The 19,780-nt window shown below is 41.2% G+C and overlaps 2 protein-coding genes across 2 annotated transcripts in view; one reads left to right on the top strand and one right to left on the bottom strand.

Annotated features, from left to right (window-relative positions):
• The window catches only part of ATXN7 (ataxin 7), a 79,415-nt gene extending 70,543 nt beyond the window's left edge, over positions 1–8,872 (bottom strand). Inside the window, exon 1 of the mRNA XM_088528276.1 lies at positions 8,703–8,872. The gene's annotated coding sequence lies outside the window, so the exon portion shown is untranslated. The remainder of the gene's footprint in view (positions 1–8,702) is intronic.
• A 1,902-nt stretch (positions 8,873–10,774) lies between these two features.
• Positions 10,775–19,241, top strand: THOC7 (THO complex subunit 7). The gene is made up of 8 exons (XM_088528257.1): positions 10,775–10,939; positions 11,796–11,913; positions 12,719–12,846; positions 13,179–13,265; positions 14,548–14,605; positions 17,629–17,695; positions 17,819–17,888; positions 18,843–19,241. Exons 1-8 carry the CDS (start codon positions 10,921–10,923, stop codon positions 18,908–18,910), a joined length of 615 nt encoding a protein of 204 aa, XP_088384383.1. The 5' UTR covers positions 10,775–10,920; the 3' UTR covers positions 18,911–19,241.
• Positions 19,242–19,780: the final 539 nt, after the last annotated feature.

Below are 19,780 nucleotides of genomic sequence, written 5' to 3'. Positions count from 1 at the left end.
GAGACACACAACCTCCAGGTCACTCAGTGTAGCTCCCACTTACTGCTAGTCTCACTGAGAAATGAACTGGTTCTTGGGGGTAAAAATTCACAGAGAAGATGAAATTAAGTCTGGTTACAAAACTCACTGTTGAACTACCTGTTTATGTACCAAATGTCAAGCTGTAGTCTTTGAAAACCACAAGTTCTGCCTCTTGTTTGCATGCAGCTGCTCCAGCAGATCTGTGTTTATGCCACAGTCTTCCCCATAAATCACTGCATGAATCCTCTGAAGTTTTTGCAATTCCACAAATTGCCTGCCTGTAACATTACAGTAAAAAAATAATACCTAAACAGAAGGAAAAAACGTATCCTTTACTTGGTGTATGTGGCAGCTACCAGAGCCTTCCTTACAGATATGAACTGCAATTGAAAAACAACCACAAACAGGTCACAGAAAGTGCAAAATTAGTTTCAATATAGATCAGTCTCATACTCTAATCCTATAAAACTCTACTCAGTGTGCAGATCTGTTATCCAAAAAGGGGATGGAAGGAGCCTCCTACGGTCCGACAGTCCGTCCTGCAGCCCCAGGGCACGATAACTGCAGTAGCCACCAGCAAGGACACAGGGAGTCTAACCTGTTCTTAAAGGCCTCGAGCGATGGAAACACCACTGACCTGTGGGTGATTTTTTCTCACATTTTAACACGTTCACTAGAAAATAGTGTTGGCCCACGCTGCACCTTCTTTGCTGCAATTTAACCTATTACCAGGGTCTTCTTGGAGCCAACACACATTTCCAATTTAGTGCTTTGTACTTACACATAATCCAGCTAAAAGTATGTGTGACATTCCTACCACTTCAAAAACTCAATTCATGCTTCCGAGATACTGGAATTGGCATTATTATGGCGCGAGCACAAACACAAGGAGGAGGTTGGTCCCATCGCCCTGCGGCAGAACTGCGCACATTCCCGCTGCCATCACGGGCAGGGCACAAAGAGCTGCTGAAGCCTTGGAAACATGGAAAAACTGCTTGCCAAAAGAGAAGAAAAATAAAAATTAAAAAGTAATCTGAAAGCTTCAGAGCAGAACCTTGCAAAATGTGATCATAAAAAAGTACTCTTTTCTTTTTTCTTTTATAAATCCTCCAATCATTATAACTATATGTCCAGGCTCTCAATAATTGCATTTTCTGATTTTTCTAAGTAAATTTTACTGTTAAGCTTAAGCCTAACAGGCATCTATATCAAAGTCTCAAAATTTCTCCTTATTTAAAAAAAGGAACAATCTTTGACTCTGAACACACAGTTAAGGTAATATTCTTTTCCTACCTCTGTAGCTTTATAACAACAACAACAACAAAAAGACAAAACCAAAAACGCTTTGAAATGAATTACCGAAATACTTCTCTCAACCACAACAAACAGTCCTGTGTCTCACCCATCCCTACAACGAACTCTCCCTGCGTCAGGGCTGCTCAGCCCTATTTTTTCCCAAAGACAGCATTGCAACTGCCTGAACGATACCACCTGTGCAGAAGGCGACACAGAACAACTGCTTATTTAGAGGAAAAACTTGAAGAAATCTCCGTGGGAAGCAACACATTCTCACAGCATCCATCTCCACAGCAGAGCAACAAGAAGCACCACCCGAGAAAAAAAGATGCAGAAGAGCAGCAATACTCACAAGCAGAAAGAGAAGAACACGTAGGTTGCAAAATGGCTGTCTTGGAGTTGCAGCTCTCTGCACCAAATTTAGTAACTAGTCCTAGAAAGACATGATGGGGAACAGACTCTAGAAGAGGCAATTACAAATAAAGGGGACTCTATAAGAATAAGCTCATTATGAAACTCATCATCTGTGTTTTCATGGTATTACAGGTTTATGCCAACATATGAGATAGCTAGTCTTATATGTGCACGCATCCAACACATGTAGCTATTATGTTATATAATTTTTTTTATGTTATTATGTTTACAAAGAGAAAATCCTATCAAGCTTCTGACACTCTTGGAATCAAGAAGATTATATACAATGTATACGTTTCACCGCTGAGATTTGTAAAAATAAAAATCTATCCTGAAAAGTACCTTAATTCCCAAACAGCACCCAGGCCCACATGGATCCAGTATTACCCTGGCTTCATTTTATATTCTAAAACACCCTCAGCAGTTAAAATTGTGTGATTTTTTTTTAATTAAACTCACTGCAGAATCTCCGTTTGAAGTGTTCTTCATAAACCCAATCATTCATCCTCAGTACTGTGTGAAGCCCCATTGAAATCACTTCAATCTCTTTCACGGGCAAAGTTCAAAATACCCTCAAGGGCTCACAAGATCGGGACAGGCAATTTCTTTAACATAAACATTTGAAAACAGCAGCGCTTGGACTATTTCCTTCCATTTGTTTGATGACACTTTAGCTACAGTTACAGTAAGTTGCTCCTGTTTGTGGATTAAGAAAAAAGGGAAGAAAGGTTTTACTAAGAAAAATGATTCTAAGTAGCCTCCTACTCCAACCCTGGCAAAGGGGCTGCAGCTCAAGCACAAACTAGGCCTTTTTAATTAAATTTCCAATTCACTACCTATAATTACATCCTCCAAAATAAGTCCTACATGTTTTATTTTTAAAATACATGTGCACTATTTTAATTCATTCTATTTTATTGTTTGACACCATTCTAACTTTACATACATTTTGCAGGCACTCAAAAACACAAAAATGAAGTAAATAAACAAACACAAATGCCAAAGCTACACAGCAATGAAACTGAAGTGAAAATATTTACAGTGAACTACAAAATCACAGGTGCATTATAACTTGAAGTTATTAGTAGCATAGTTTGTTTTACTCTCATCTTTTACAAGCCAATCCTTTTTTTCATATAAGCAGCAAAATCAAATTGATTGGACTTTTTTTTTTTACTAGCTCAATTCTATCACTTATAATCAAAATTTTAATGTTATTAAAACAAAGGCATAAGGTGGAGGGACAAAAAGAGCTGCTTATGCAGCTGGCTGTCACATGTGCTGCACCGAAATTTTGAAAACCAAGAAAAACCTCAAACCAAAATGCTTGTTTATACCAAGACTCAACTAAAACATGATGATAATACACGTTACTTTGAACTTTTTATAAACCCTACTAAGAAGACTTACATTTTGGGATAAATACTCTGAGAACACTATCAAATGAATTGCCTCCAGCTTGCATATGGTTTCTGTGACAGCCACACATGCAACCACTTTTACCTATCAACTGAGAATTAGCATATACGTGTACTTTATATATATGGTATTTTATGTCTATCTCCTCCTTTGCTAAGAAGATTGAAAGTAATTGTTTTATTTACCTTTCATGCTGCTCCTGAAGTCATTTACAAAACAAACTATTTTGTTCCCTACCTTGTTTTTTTGGTTTGCCTACAGTTTTCAAATCCAAATTCTACTCTCGCTTGCACACACAACATGCAGAAATTACCAAGCAGGAAAACAGGCATCTTTGAACAGAATCTGATCTTCACGTAGAAAGTGATCTTTGCTACGCTTGCACAGTTTTCCTTTCTTACTTCAGAAATGACTAACTTGCTTTTATGGATTATTTTCTTCCATGTCCTGATGCTTTGATGCTCAGTCACATCCATTCAGGCAAAACCACCTGCTACCTGTCAGGACTCTGGTGACTACAGAATTTGCTCTGATGGAAGGAATGACGGGCTCTAATTCCCTTAGGAAGAAGGATACTTGGGCTCACGTCTCCCACAACAACTCTGCTAAAGAAGAAAAACGGGGCAGAACCGTTACCACCTCCTGGGTTTCGAAAGCAAAGATCAACCTTTGCTCCCTTTGCGAAAGAAAGGGCTCCTGATCCTCACTGCAAGAGAACAAGAATCCCAAACGCTCCCTAGGGGAAGGTGCTTAGCCCTGGAAATAGGCAGGATTTAAGGCACATTCCTCCTTTAGCTTCTGTGTAGAAAACGTGCAGATTTGTCATATCCTTCAGGTGGATCCAGCTGGGATCCAGCTTCATAATTCTTAGGAAATACCAGCAAATATTAAGCACTGCCCCCTGATTCCACCTTCATGGAATCACTACCCGTCTCTCCCAACCTTCCCTTGGCACAACCTGCAGGCAGAGAGCAAGGAAAAGGCATGATCTGCATCTCCCTCATCCGCATCTGTGAGGCTCTGGCACCGACCCCACGCACATCTTCCGAAATATTTGTTTAAACCATTTGCTTCCACACCAACGGAAGCCAAAGTTTAGCAGCAATGCTCGGCGCACACACACACACACGCAAAATAAATAACTAAATAAAAACCACAGAGGAAAGCATGTTTGCTGCCTAAAAAGGCCATAACTCGTGCGTAGGATTCCCGCTGCTGTCACCCACGGCAGCTTCTGACCATTGTTAACTTATCAGCAAGGCACTGTTTTCATTCAACATATGACACAGTAAAACATAAAACAAGCAGGAATCACCAGGGCACGTGACTGGGCCTCAGATTATTTCTGTTTCACTGCTCAGGCTTGTACTTGACTCAGGAATTAAAGCACGAGCACCCGCTCCAGTTCAGCACGTTTTACAGAAACTGCAAATTGTCGCTGTTCTTAAGTATTTACCCACTGAGACATCCTTTCCCTTAAGAGAAAATACTCTTTAAACTGTAAAAATTTCCACAGCAAAGCACAGAAACAAATTAAAGCCAGAAATAGATGGGTTTTGTCACACACTTGCTACTGAGACAGAAGCGTTTCTTCCCGCCTCTCCCCATGACATGGGGATTACTTTGCCGTGTTCCAAGGCCATAAAACTTGTGGGTGTGCTTTCCCAGATGGGCCTTGCTTTGAAAAAGAAACAAACCACACCGACAAACAACAGAAAGAAATCAGCTTCTACGAAACTCTGAAAGGCTGACTCAGGCGCTGCGCAATCGCTCTGATTCAGCTTTCTCAAACGCAGTCAAAGAATCTGCGCACGTGACCAGCCCAACGCCACCCTGAAGACAGGCACGAGCTGCTTTCCAGGGGAGGAAATGCCTGGTTTTCCCCCTAATCCTTTTGCAAAATCTCCCCAGTAGCCCTGGCAGTTATTTATTTAAATATCAGCTTATTCAATATGATATTCACGGCTCTCTTGTTGCTCATCCAACGCTTCAAGCCACAGTTAAGCACAAACATTTACCGTGTGGCTCAATGCCAGCAAAGATAAATTCTTCTTCTTGGAAGAGCTTCTAAAAGCTCATTCGGCGCCCACCTCTTCCTCTGAAAATACTGGGATGCTGCTAATGCTCTTCAGCACGCAGCATAAATGCTACCAAATCCATGACCTGGCAAATTAGGAAAGGAAAAATACATCTTTATATATAAAAAAAACAGAGCAAAAGCAAGGAGGTCACACTAAAGATATCCTGCCAACTAACTAATGGGCTGCTGGATCAACTGACTAATCCTGCCCACCAAAATGACTGCTTCCTGACAAAATACACGTAGAATGAAGTGTTTTCCTAAAATCAGCTGCTAGTCGTTTTGAATCGTGCAACGCAGGCACAGAATGGGATCCCCTATGGCCAGGCAGGCTGTGGTGTAAGCAGAAACCTGCCCAGGATCTCTCACAGCAGCCTCAGACACTGCGTTTCAGCAGACATCTGCGACAACACCTCGACTTCCCCACCAAGCAGGAGCCTGCAAAGGTACCCAAAACAGGGGTCGCAAAGCAGGGCACCATTTCCAACTCGTGGTTCTCCCACGAGCTCTATGAAAGCACGTTGTGAGGTGCAAGCGAGGGAGGCTGCCGCTAGCCGAGCGCTTCCCTCGGCTGCGAGCCCAAACCCTCAACACCTCCATTTCCAGCCTCAGAGAATTCCAACTTTAGCCTGACAAGCTGAAGTAGTGACGGATCATCTTAAAATACATAATAATTGATTTTCAAGTGCCATAAGTATTCAGCAGCATCCAGATACAATATGTGGAAAGCTGTTACATAATTCCCATGAAGATACCTGCCAAAGGGCAATATCCAAATGCCATCAATATATATCAGATTAATCAAGAGACAGAATCCTTCCTTGAGAAAACATTACTTAAAATGACCATACAGCATTATTTTTTCAAAAACTTACTAAAATAAACTTTTGTTTCCCTGAATAAGTCTTCATGAGAAAAGAAGTAGTAGTAATGAAGTATCTTTCTAACAAAAACAAAGGAGAACACTTCCAGGACTTATCTTTTACAAAAAAGGAGAGTATTTTACACCATCTTTCAGTAACGAATTGAAAAATAAGAAATAAAAAACAATTCTGTAGTCCACAACTTGTGGTTACATCATTATCTGGGAGAAGACTTGTTTGTGAAGTACGGTGCTAAGGATACATGTAATCAGTCTTGGCAACACAAGCAGTAGCCAGCAAAATTGATTGCTGTTTGGATAATAAAGTGTGAGGTTTTTTAAACTATTATTATGGTCGCTACAGCCAGAGATGGTATTTTCACTCTCCCTTCTCCTGTTATGTTCTAATTCTTCGAAAATGTGCTAGCTCGGCAGAAACACAAGGGTCCATGTTAGGAAAGCTTTTTACAAGACTAAGAACCACAGTGTTACTATGTGTTTTTTTAAAAAAATACCTACTACTTTTTCTCCCAATTTCAGTTATATCTGCCCAAAGCAAGGCCTTTCAAATCTGCAGAGCTAGGCAGCCCGTGCCTAACAATTTTAGTGGAACTGATGGACAAGCTCTTGAAACACTAAGGCTGGTTTCTGGCAAATGCTGAGGCTAAGGAGACAACTTTAATATCACTTGAAATGGGGAAACACCGCTGGCTTAGCCTGACATCAACCGTGGGCAAAACGAAGGAAAACAATCAACAAAGAAATAACAGATGGTGATAAAAAGTAATGCTTAACAGAGGTTTTTAGAAAATAGGTCTCACTAAAAAAACATGATATGGTTTTCTGACAAGAATATAGGTTGGGCTGGATAAAAATACCTTGTAGTTTGTGACCTGCTATACTTAGATCTGTGCAAGATTTAGGGCCACGCAACAATCTGATTTAGAAGTTATTCAACACGAAGAAAACCTGGAATCTAAAACCACCTCATAAATTATTAGGGTGGCTTAGGAAAAATATTTTAAATCCACCTCATCAATAGTTAAAGTTGTTTTCTTAGCTCTCAAAATCTTAGCATGTTATAGCTTTGAAACAATAAAAAGCATCTTCCCCTTTAACTTTTTCCTCATTTGAAAAAAAAATGAAGATATGTGTATACAGTTAAAGAAAAGAAGAGAAGGCATAAAGTTAATTTAACTTCAAAAACTATTTCACAGATTTTTTTTTCCATGAAAGAAATCAATATTGGAACATCTCATTATAAAAATCCAGGATACTCAAAAGCCACTTCCCAGTAAACAAAAAAGGGTACTGATGAAAAATCTGAACCAGTTGCACACACATGGAGCATCTTGCAGGACTACACGTACCTAGTTTATACTTCTTGTAGCCAGAGCCACCTGGGAACATTACAGAGCATCACTTCACACTTTTGACAAGGACAGGTGTGTAATAAATTATTATGTATAAGCTGTTTCCAGATTTTGCCATATGGCATCCACAAGGGAGTTTGAGGCAAGAGGGAAAATTACTTCACATTTTACTTGGTTGAAAGCCCGAACACACAGGTACTTATCCCAAAAGAGCTGGCGGGGAGAAAGGTGTTATACCCCGTGTAAGACATTTTTTCCTATTGCATGACTCTCAGCTGACTTCTGAATACTAGTTCTTAAGGACAGCCCAATGCTACTTAGGGCCTTTGCCAGCAAAGTGAAGTTTATGTATAAAAACTGTAGTTCCTACTCTCTGCAGAGAACGCAAGAACTGGCGGGTGAGATAAATAACTAAGAATAAATCAACCCTGCTCCCATCATGTACAGTATACATTACACCTAACTCGTGGAAGGAGCATGCTTGCCCACTGCCTAGTGTAACACATATTCCACACACATGGAATAAAGAGTATTATTTACATGCTCACACACGGAGCAACACTGCTTTGAAAAGCAGCAAATCTAAAAAAGACTCCATAGACATAGTGAACACTTAGGGAAATAGAGAACAAGGTAAAACACACCATGGATGTTTAAAACAACAAAATAAAGCAGGAAAGAGAATAGAATTTTACATCAATATGTAGCATTAGTAAAATTCTTAATGAGGTATTTATTGAGTCCTAGTTCCAATGCCAAAGTAAAAAGAAAGTAACTGAACACTGATGATGCCTAAAAGTCCTGTCTTAAAAAAAAGGGAAAAACAATGATTTATTTTCTAAATTGCCGTTAGGAGCCTAAGACCCAGAACACAGAACGAATGTTCTTGAGTTAGTAGAAATTTGTTATCAGTGACACATAAGAACATGAGAATGGCATAAAGTCATTAAAAATTATTAGCTAATCACATGGACTGCTGTATTCCAGATGAACTACTCAGGAAACATCTACTTGTCATAGTGAAGAGTTTCATAAAGTTATCTGACCAACATTAGAATGCTGACCAAAAAAAGAAGAACAAAAGTTTATGTTGGATTAAATGAGAAATCATAATACAAAAGTATTAGAATATGATGATACAAGTAATCGTGGATCTTCACCTGTAATAGCCTTCAATTCTCATCACCTCAGATCTTCAGTAGAAATTGAGTTAAGATAGGGGCAACAAATATATTACCTCTGGGCAAGGCAGTGATGCTTAAGATACTTAAGATTGTTGTTCAGAGAGGTAATCAATTGATAAAGAAGAAACAGTATCAACAAACCACATGTAGAGAAGTTCGGCTAGGCCTTCTTCTTATCCTCTGTCAGAATACTAGGGTTTTATCACAGGGAGCGATGCCTCGGAAAAAAAGGAAAGATTTTGGTCAAACCAATTATATATAAGGGCAAGAAATCGCGAATTAAAAAACAAAGAAAAAAAAATTAAAAGAAGTCTTTATAACACATATGTGGGTCATGAATTTGTGGCTTCAGAGTATTCTTGGACCCAAATTTTATTTAACCAAGTGGAAAGTTAGATCATCACATAAAATTAGATCACTTACAAATTGTGTAATAATATATGAGAACTTCAAGACAGAAATTACTTATCCACGTTTTCTATACTGGGATTCCTTTATTCTCCGAACTTGGGGTAGTGTTTCAATGACCGCTGGCTGCAACGTTTTCTCAATAGCACCTTGCAAAGAATCTGACAGTCGTCCCTATTGAAAACAAAGTACTGGCTGGAAACAACCTAGCAGTGCGTAAATACCTGTTAAATGCCACTATCCAGAACAAAAAGAACCTTGTAATCACTCACAACCTTAAACCAGGAAACTACAGATTAGAGCGCACAGACTTTGTCCTTTTCTTACACTGATTTTTCAAACATGCCTAAAACTGTCAAAACAAAGCACTGACCAGGGTAAGAAAATAAATGTGTGGAGCAGAACAAGTCAATACCCTACATCCAAGCCAAAATGAGGAGAGAGAACCGCGGTGTCAGACTTTGGCCATATGTCTCATATATCATTGCTGCAGCACGACATGTATTTCAGTAATGCAGCCAACTTTAGCACTGCCTAGGTGTCAAAGCAGTTCAAAAAGCTAAAACTCAACATTTGATAGCAATAACACCTTAGTATCTCCATTTTCCGGACACCCCTAGGCTTTTTTTCTAGTGACAGCTTTGGTTGATTTTTCAGGGCAGGAAGACACAATGTGCCCAACTCCCCGATAAACCAGCGAAGCAACACAAGGGTGACCGTTTTGGCCACGTTCATCCGGACAAAAGCAGCCGTGGAGCAGCGATCCCTTCAGGCCGCACGGCTGGAAGCGCCAGGCCATGGCCAGCACCGTGGCCGTCCCTGCGGTCCCCAGTGACACCCTGAGCACAGCTGGGGCTGCTGTCCCCGTCTCCAGTGACACTCTGGAGATGAGACTGGGTACAGACACTCTCCTTGTGCCCAGTGACACCCTCGAGGGCTTGAGTTCCACTGCTGTCCCCATCCCCAACATCAACTTTGAGGGGTTGAGACCAGGTACAGCTGCTGTCCCTGTGCCCAACACCACCCTTGAGGGGCCTGTCCCTGTCCCCAATGCCACCCTTGAGGGGCCTGTCCCTGTGCCCAATGCCACCTTTGAGGAGCCAAGAGCAGGCATGGCTGCTGTCCCTGATGCCACCCTCAAGGAGCCGAGGCTGGACGTGCCCGCTGTCCCCGTACTCAATGCCACCCTCAAGGAGCCACACCAGGCACAGTCGCTGTCCCCATCCCTGACACCAGAAGGGCCACAAGCAGCCACAGCCGCTGTCCCTGTCCCCAGTGACACCCTCGGGGGGCCAAGAGCAGGCATGGCCACTGTCCCTGTTGCCAGTAACACCCTAAAGGGGTTGAGACACAGTGTGGCCACTGTCCCTGTCCCCAGTGCCAGTCTCGAGGGGCCATGACCATGCACAGCCGCTGTCCCTGCCAACAGTGACACCCTTGGGGGGCGCGCGACGGGGCCCGGTGCCGCTGCGCGGTGCCTCGAGGGCGCGCACGTGCCGGGGCCGCAGCGGGCCGGGCCGGGCCGGGCCGGGGGGCGGCGGGGCCGGGGGACGCGCTCGCGGCGCCGGGCAGGAGCGGGAGGAGGAGCCTGGCTGCGAGCGCGGGGACCGCCGCTGCCCTCCCCCGTCAGCCCCTCACCTGGCGGGGCCGCCCCTCGCCAGGGGGCCGCTTCGGCGCGGGGCGCCCGCCGGCCCGGCCCGGCCCTGCCCGCCGCCGCCGTCGCCAGCCGGCTCCGGCTCAGGCCCCAGCCGCCGCCACCGCCGCCTCCCCCTCCATGGCCGCCGCCGCCGCCGCCGGCTGCATTGTGGGAAGCTGACCTCACTCGCTGCCGCCGCCCCGCCGCCGCCGCCGCCGCTCGCCGCCATGGGGGCCGTGACCGACGGTGAGAGCTCCCTGCCGCCCCGGCCCCGCCGCGCCGCCCGCCCGCGGAGCCGGCGCGGGGACCCGCGCTCCGCGGCGCCGGCTCCGCGCGCCCCACGCCGCGGCCCGTGCGCCGGGCCTGCCGCGCCGCCCCTCACCGCGGCCCCGGGCCTCCAGCGCGGCCCCGTGTTCTGTGGTAGCCCCTCACTGCGGCCCCAGGCCCTCCACGGTGCCGGTTCTCCATTGAGGCCCCGCTCTCCGGGAGCGGCCCCTCACCCCGGCTTCGGGCCTCTTATCGCGGCCCCCGCTCTGCATGGTGGCCCCTCACCGTGGTCCCGGGCCTCCAGCGCGGCCCCGTGTTCTGTGGTAGCCCCTCACCGCGGCCCCAGGCCCTCCACGGTGCCGGTTCTCCATTGCGGCCCCGCTCTCCGGGAGCGGCCCCTCACCCCGGCTTCGGGCCTCTTATCGCGGCCCCCGCTCTCCATGGTGGCCCCTCACCGTGGTCCCGGGCCTCGGGTGCGGCCCCGCTCTCCGCGGCAGCCCCGCACCGCAGCCCTGGTCCCTTCGTGGCAGCCCCTCACCATGGCCTCAGGCCTCACTCCCAGCCGCGCGCCCCATGGTGGCTCCTCGCGGTGCCCCCGGGCCTCCGTGCCAGCCTTAACCCCCAGGCCCGCTCCGTCCCCGTCTCTCCAGCCTAAAGCTCCCGCTTTTTGCAAACTGCCCTTTTTTTAACTAAAAGCAGTGCCTGAGCCTCACTAGTTGAGCTCCGGGAAGCGTGCCCGGCAGGCCTGGACCATCACTCGGAGCCACCCTGGGCATCCTGGGCCGTCCCACAAGTGTCTAAAAACCCCGTTTTTCCCCTTTTCCCTCCTCCCCAGATGAAGTGATCCGCAAGCGGCTTCTCATCGACGGCGATGGAGCAGGGGATGACAGGAGGATCAACCTGCTGGTGAAGAGCTTCATTAAGTGGTGCAACTCTGGATCTCAAGAAGAAGGGTATTTCTGTTCTCAGTCTTGGGGAATTACAGTTGATTTGCATTTAAATAGAAATTTAGATGAACTTGGATTTATTTCAAAGAGAAAGAAAAAAGACACTTAAGTTAAAACATATACCTCTGCCTTTCAATATGGCTCTGTGGCATTGCCAGTGCAAACACTGCACTATGGTAGTAAACGAGGACTAAAAAGGATTTAGAAGTTACTTAATAAGCTGTATCTTGCAATCTGGCAGTGCTGCAAATGCCCTCAAGATTGGCATGCCACTTCCTCATCCAGCTCCAAGAGTCCCGTTATTCTAACAGGATCATAACTTGAATGTTTCAGTTGGCAGTTCTGCATTTGTTCTGTTAGATAAGGACAGTGGTATTGGTCTTGCTGCAATTACTTTGTTTTTATAAAGAGACCAAAGCTGTAAAAAATGACCAACAATGTAGTATTTTATTGTGGGGATCTCTACAACAGTTGGATATAAATTCCAGGAAGATGCTTGTATATGCAGAGAAGTGCTAGAGTATTAAAGTACTAGTCTAGATGGACGTAGAGCCTGTCCTAGTTGGGAAGTTTATAAAGCAACAAGCAAATTGATCCAGGGATTAATATTCACTTCGCACCTTTAAGGGCATGATGATAGAATTTGTTTGTGCAGTGTTTCTGTGTTTTCAAAAATTGTACATTGAATCTTTGGAATGCTTTTTTTCCTTAATAATTATTATTATTTAACTATTACTTAAATTACTCATGTAGACCGTATAAAGGTAGGTGACTTATGCTGCTTAGGAATAACTATCTTGTCTTCTTTCAGTTATAGCCAGTATCAACGAATGTTGAGTACTTTATCACAGTGTGAATTTTCAATGGGAAAAACTCTTCTCGTGTATGATATGAACCTGAGAGAAATGGAGAATTATGAAAAAATCTACAAAGATATAGGTAAAGAGGAAAAATATTACTCTTGGATTATTATTTGAATATGAGGAAGCTTGAGCCAGGGCTGTAGAACCTAGTATATGCGTATGATAAATGATTTTATTTTAATATATAGCACTGATACAAAAGCTGCAAAGCATCTTGTCAGTGTCTAAAACACATGCAAATAAAGTTTTCAGGTTTTTTTAAGTACTGAATGCATGCAGTTTTGAAGCTGATGGAGCTATGAAGCTGCCATGTCACAAATGGCTCTCTATCTTTTTATATTGCAGCAGATGGATTTGTTGACATGTGTTGTTTGATTTTGATACAGTTCTGTATATCTTTTGTTAAAGAAAATAGTATAGCTGCAGCGCACGAGAAGATTTCTGAATGCAAAAAGCAAATCTTGCAAGCAAAAAGGATTCGAAAAAATCGCCAGGGTAAGGAGCATAATCTGTGTTTTCACTGAGCTGTTTATTTTGTTACCTTTTAAAATATACTGTATTAGGACAATTTTCCGGATGGTTTTCAAATCTTACAGTTCACAAATGAAAGTACTGGTACCCAATTACAGAGTGTAAATGTGGTAGCCCTGCAGCCTTCCTCCAAGAAACCTTACAAGATAAGGCAAATACCTAATTGTTATTTTAAAGGCACATAACTCTCAAGTATACTAGAACTAAAGCACACTAGAACATCAAGACAGAAAAATGAAACAGGGTTACTCCCAGCACTGAGAATCATGCAAGTACCTTCCTTCAGCTTCTAATGGAAGGTGAAGTCTTGTCATACACATGTACAAAGATGGTCATGTCATTTAGACACCCATCAACTCCATGTATATCCTTACAAAATACCTCTAAACCAGCTACGAAAGGCATATTTAAGAGACAGGAGTCTCTTAAAATTATGTGTTGGAAATTTTAATTGAAGTATTTTGTTTGTAATACCATCTTATCAAAAGACTGTTAGATAAATAAATGTTTCTTGAACATTTTTTTTGGCTCAACTGGAGATGAAAAGAACCTTAGAAGGAAGGGGGAATACTTAACTCTTCATAGATGTAGACCTGAACTTTTTGCTTGTGATACATTATGTCCGTTTTGCTTCTAAAATTTTTCCATCTGGGTGAAGTGCTTGGCACACAGGCAGTCCTGCGGTCAGGAAATGGCCACATTAGTTGCCTGGATAACCATGATATGCTGCTTTACATGTAGCACAGTTAAAAAACCATGCTGTTTCTCATACAAGATTTTATATTTTTCTCTAAAAATCTTAAATGTGTAAAGCATCTTAATCAGCACATATACATTAGATTATATCTAAAACCAGTGCTTACGAATCATGCACAAAAAAAGTGGGTAGCATTTAAGATGTATCCAAGAGTCATGTTTTGTGGCTCTGTACCTTACAAAGTACTAGTAAGTTATGACAAAAAGGCAATTCATATCAGAATTTCCTTTTTAAAGCTCTTTGATCTGAACATCTACATTGAGACTGAACACCTACTTTAAAATCTAAATATTATAGTGTGTTATAAATTACATACTCCTTTTTATATGTTCCCATTTATTTACATACAAGCTCGAAAACGTTTAACAGTTTTTCCAGCAGTGATTAAGAATTGAAACTGCTATATAATATGTGATTTTTGATTGCTGAGTCTATGCTCTCAGAATTATTTAGATTTAACAATATTAAAAATATGTTTTTTCCTTTCAGAATATGATGCATTGGCCAAAGTCATACAGCATCATCCCGATAGGCATGAAACACTGAAGTAAGTATGAGATTGCATTAAATTATAGTAAGTCAGATGTCACCAGATTTGACATTTTCTTAGTTTCCATTTAATATTTTCTCACTTCTAATTTTTTTTTTAAACACAAGAAAAAAATGGGTGTCAGTCATTTTAAAACTGTTATCAGCTATGTTTTAATTAATCTCAGTCTGTTTGGGTGGGTGCAGAAGCATTGCTAATAACTTTGCATTTTAAAAATTTTTGTTAAGGTGAATACGTAAAACTCGGACGTAAACTGCTTGTCTATATCAGTTTACCAGTGACAAGTTGATTAAAAAGAGATATAGTAGGAAAATGCTGTAAAGTACACATTGAGGGATTCAATAGTCACAGAAGATACATAACACCAGCAAGTAAAATGGAATGTGAGGAGGCAGGAGAAAGCTCTTAGGTTTGTTTTATGTTTTTCCTTGTAGTTGCTCTTCCTGCATGCCTGGTTATAAATTACTAGCTTGTATACCACAATCTAGCCTGCCCTGGCATGCAGGTTAGACCTACCTGTGGTCCAACTTGTCCTGCATGTAACTTACAGTATTGCTTGTGTCCTCATTGGGTTTGGGTTGATATCTATGCTTTTGGGTCATTTTGGACAGTTCAGGGTAGACAATATTTTTGAATCTTACCAAACCACAGAAATACTCCAGGATTCATTGCATCAATGATTTTTTCTTCCTCTTAACCTGATTAAGATGTAGCATGGGATTTGTGTTCTCATTTAAATGCAGCTTGTGTCTGTCCTGTTGCTCCGTGTCAGTGAAACTGCAGAGGGAAGCTGTATTTTCATATTCCATGGTCTTTTGTAGTCAATACCACAACTTTGATTATTAGTCAGTTCTTGAGCAACTTGATTACTTCCAACTTTTACTAGTTAGCATGTGCTATTTATCAAATAAAAATTCATGATAAGGAATTACCAGGAATGCCTGTTCTTTCCAGATACGTCAGTTAATTAAGATTGGAAACAAGTAAATAATAATGCGCTTAGATTTCTTAGATTTTCTGTTTTAATTTTGCATAACGTTTCTAAGCATAAGTATCCTAATCAAAGCTAGAAATAGCAACGCAAGATACCTGGTAAATTTGGCATTTTGTCCTTCCATATACTTCATTTTCTGCTCTCCTTAAAGGAATGCAGTTAGGAACACCATTTTAATGTGCTATAAGAATGTCTACAATGTCTTTTTTTTTTTTTTTTAAAGTCCTTCATATCCTCAATCAGAGGAAGAGATTTAAATTTTAGCAGAATATGATGCTCTATTTTACAGATACAGAAACAAGATATAGCAAGAGTGGCAAAAAAAAAATGGGAAGTTTGATTCTTAACTCTTTCATATTTAAGTGACCTCTCCAAGTGAATATATTTTAAACATAGGTACTAGATGAAGTTTTCTTCCAAAGCTTTTAACTATAAGCTCTCTCTGCTCCTCAGTTTGAGGGGAGTGTACAGAATGTCAGCTATTGTGAATCAAGAAAGACCACCCTTAAATTAGGATGGAGCAGGCCTCAGGAACAACATCACATTATTCATGGAACTGTTGATCACTAAAAGCACCAGAGAAAACTTCTTGTCAGAAGAAATGTCACGGTTTATTGCAAGAATTGCATTTATAGTTTTGCAGGTCATTTGGCACAAGAGGATAAAATTCAGAGAAATGCTTCTTTTACGCTTCTAAGGGGCTGCTTCTTGGAACAACCAGTCCTGGAGCACAAAAGAAGGGAAACTCTTATCGACTTAGTCACAAGTAAGGCACAGGAGCCAATTCAGAAGGAGACAGGAGCTGAACCACTAAGCAGCAGAGCCCACAATGTAATTAACTGCAGCGTGAGAAGAGCAGTTAGAACTCCACAAAATGGCAGCAAATCTTAGAAAAGGAGATAGGAAGATGAGAAGGCTAGGCGAAGATTCTCTGAATAAAACTCTAGATGTAGCTTGGATGCTACTGGGAAAAAAATAAACACTAAAATGGAGCTTTTTCACAACCATCCACACAGGGCTGGGAGACTTTCTCCATTTCCCTGCCCAGGTTGCAAAGCTCTCAGTGCTTCGAAACGAGCCCTTCATTCCCATGCTGACCCCTGTGAGACTCTGCCTGATAATTAATCAGGGATAGTCAGTCTCAATCTAGCTAACCTTTAAAGGAACAGATTGTTCTCATTACAGGGAGCGTAATTTATAGTAGGCATTAGAGAAAAACTAGCAGGGCCCAATTGGAGGTAGGAACACATCTCTGCAGGAGCTGATGTTCTAGCCTCTTATGAAAGCTGTGACAGTACCTGTTACTTCTTACCTTATTTCAAAAAGGATTGTGCTGATCCGAGATGGACCTGAGTAAGAACAGATCAAAAATAAATGTTCTCGAGGCGATATTAAACATTGTGTGCTCAGACATTAGCTGTATCATGTAGTTTCATCCAAAATGTGGAGTATTCCACATGTGCCTACTATAAAGCATGTGTATCATCCACTACTGTGTCTTTTTACTTACTTTTTAGAAGTAAGATACTACCATGTATTTGATCAAGTCTGGCAGTTATGTTTGTATGGTGGATACATAGGTTTATCGGGTATGTTTTTTCATGCTAATGCTTTTTTTTTTTTTTAATAATCTATATCATTATAAAAAAGTCTATTAAAAAGTGAAGCTTGCAGAACTATTCTTAGTGTGACCACTTCTTTCATTTTCATTGTATGAAAAAGTAAAAGACCTTGTGAATGTGCCAAGATTGAATTGTTATGGGCCAAATGCCCACTCTACAATTGCCTTCCAGCTTGTCAGCCTTGGTTTCTGTGAGTCCTGAAATGATAAATTTATGATATAATAGTTTAACCTTTTATGTAAAGCAGCTTTACATAAATGTTATTTTCATTTATTATGCTTTATATAGCTTTTCACAGTTGTTACTTATACTATTTAATAGCTCCTTTTTCCTCAATTTTGTTAAAATTTATTTTTCAGAAACTTCACAGAAATTTAAAAAATGCTATGACAATTTCTTTTCAGGCAGCTAGAAGCTCTAGGGAAAGAACTTCAGCATCTTTCTCACATTAAAGAAAATGTTGAAGATAAGGTAGGTTTTTCATAGATATTTTGTATAATTATTTATTAGAAACATAATTAATGAAGAATCTACTATGACTTATTTGGCTGTATGTGCACTCCATTTCCTAAAATATATATTTTGTGGTTGCAGTTGGAGCTGAGAAGAAAACAGTTCCATGTTCTTCTGAGCACCATTCATGAACTTCAGCAAACCCTGGAAAGTATGTGGTGTTATATATGGGTGCCATGTGTAATTGGGCATGGTTTTGGGAAGGGTCTGTGCCAGGAGAGTGGAAGCAAGGATACTTTCAGCAGCAGGATAGCAACGTGCAGTAGGGTTTGGTATCCTCTCACAGAGGCAGCGTTTTTTCCAGCAGCTGTCCAGAGCCTGAGTCTGCTCAGACTTATCTCTAGCCAGAAGATTTCTTTAAAAAATGGAAATTAAGAATGGCAAATTGCATATCTTTTTTTTTTTATGGGTGACAGAAAAATGTTCTTGTACATAGTTTCCAACCTTATTTGTGTGATCCCTATTTCAATAGTATTGAACGTGTTATTGCCATCCTATTTGAGCTCTTACTAAAAAGAATTTGGAGTGTAGAAAAGCTGAATGACTTACTCCTGCAGGAAGTCTGAAGCAGAGGAGGGACTAAAACTAAATTCAAGAATTTAATCAGTAAATTCATCTTTTATCATACAAATACTTAATGCTTTCAAATCAGTGCCTACTTTTCATGCTCAAATAGAGATAATACTGCTTTAAACATTATTTGTTGGATATTTGCCCTGTCTTCCAAAGACAGAATAATGGGTATAGTCTGTGCGCGTGACCCGATTAACGTACATAGACAGCTATAAGAGCAGACTTTCCTTCTCTAAGGCCCTTTAGACCTTGCTAAGCAGAGTGAACTGTTAATCCCTAGGTGCACTTTAGCAGAAGGTTATTGTTATTAAGCATAATAGTGTTACAAATACTTCCCTAAGTCTCTAAAATACTCCTCTGTAAGAATGTCTAGTTTACCTTTTGCTTGTTTGAATTCAGCATTTTTACAGTGAGGTATTCAATTACAGATTTAAGACAATCAATGTAAAATATTTAAGTGTGACCCAACTCAGTAATATAGCTTATAAATGTAACCTTACCATGTTTCACTAACAGTAATGTTCAATTGTAGATGATGAAAAACTTTCAGAAGCTGAAGAATCTCAAGAAACTCAGATGGAAACAGAGACCAAGCAGTAGATGTACCATACACTTAATGCAGATTGTCCAGATGTCTTTACTTTGTGTTGAAACCAACAGTAAAAGAGCAAGAGCTGAAAAAAATGGAGTTTTCAGCTGTTTCTGTGAATTTGACCAGTGTAGGAATTCCAATTAATATTTTTATACAAAAATACTTGTTTTGTGCTCTAGGGAGAACATTTTCCGATCTGTGTAGGTAAGTACTTTGTGCTAATCCAATAACTTTGTAATACAAGACAAGAAAGATGTTCTTGGCTTATAAAAGGTGAATCTTCTGTGCAGTTCTTGTAAACTGTTTGCAAACATTGTCAATAAAAGGCATTTACAGACAGTTTCCTATTTTAAAGTGGACATTGAACCTAACTATTAAGGACTCCTTTTTTTACTTGATGTTGCACCCAACACTTCCTTCCTTGAGTCCCAACTTCCATACCCTAGTCCAGATGTGACTTAAAACTGAACCAAGTAGAGACTGAAGCTTTCAAAGTAGCTGCTGTCATACTCGTTTTAAAACTTACTTTTGACACTTACTAACCTAATTCTGTACAATTTATTTTACATTAATATTTTTCAAGGGCTCTAAACTAACAAAATCAATTCCATGCTATCTTTATCTTTTGCCTAAAGATGATACAAAGAACTCCAGACCATGATCTGTGCTGTACTGTATGCAACCACATTTAAAGTCACATTTTAAAATTACACATTTTAAATTGCAATATAATAGCTCTCTTCCTGTAGAATCAGGAATCTAATAGCAATACCGTGGATAATCTGTTTCTAGAATGCATGTGAGTTGTCTCTTAAAATAATCATAGTTCATAAAACAGACGATGAAAACTTTTTTTATGGTGACAGCCCTGACCAGTA

The sequence above is a fragment of the Tinamus guttatus genome, unplaced genomic scaffold, assembly GCF_059628265.1.
Source record: "Tinamus guttatus ecotype Peru unplaced genomic scaffold, ASM5962826v1 Tinamus_guttatus_pri_ptg000307l, whole genome shotgun sequence".
NCBI classification, from domain to species: Eukaryota; Metazoa; Chordata; class Aves; order Tinamiformes; family Tinamidae; genus Tinamus; species Tinamus guttatus.
Note: the sequence above shows the minus strand (reverse complement) of the source record. Positions and strands in the feature narration are given on the sequence as shown.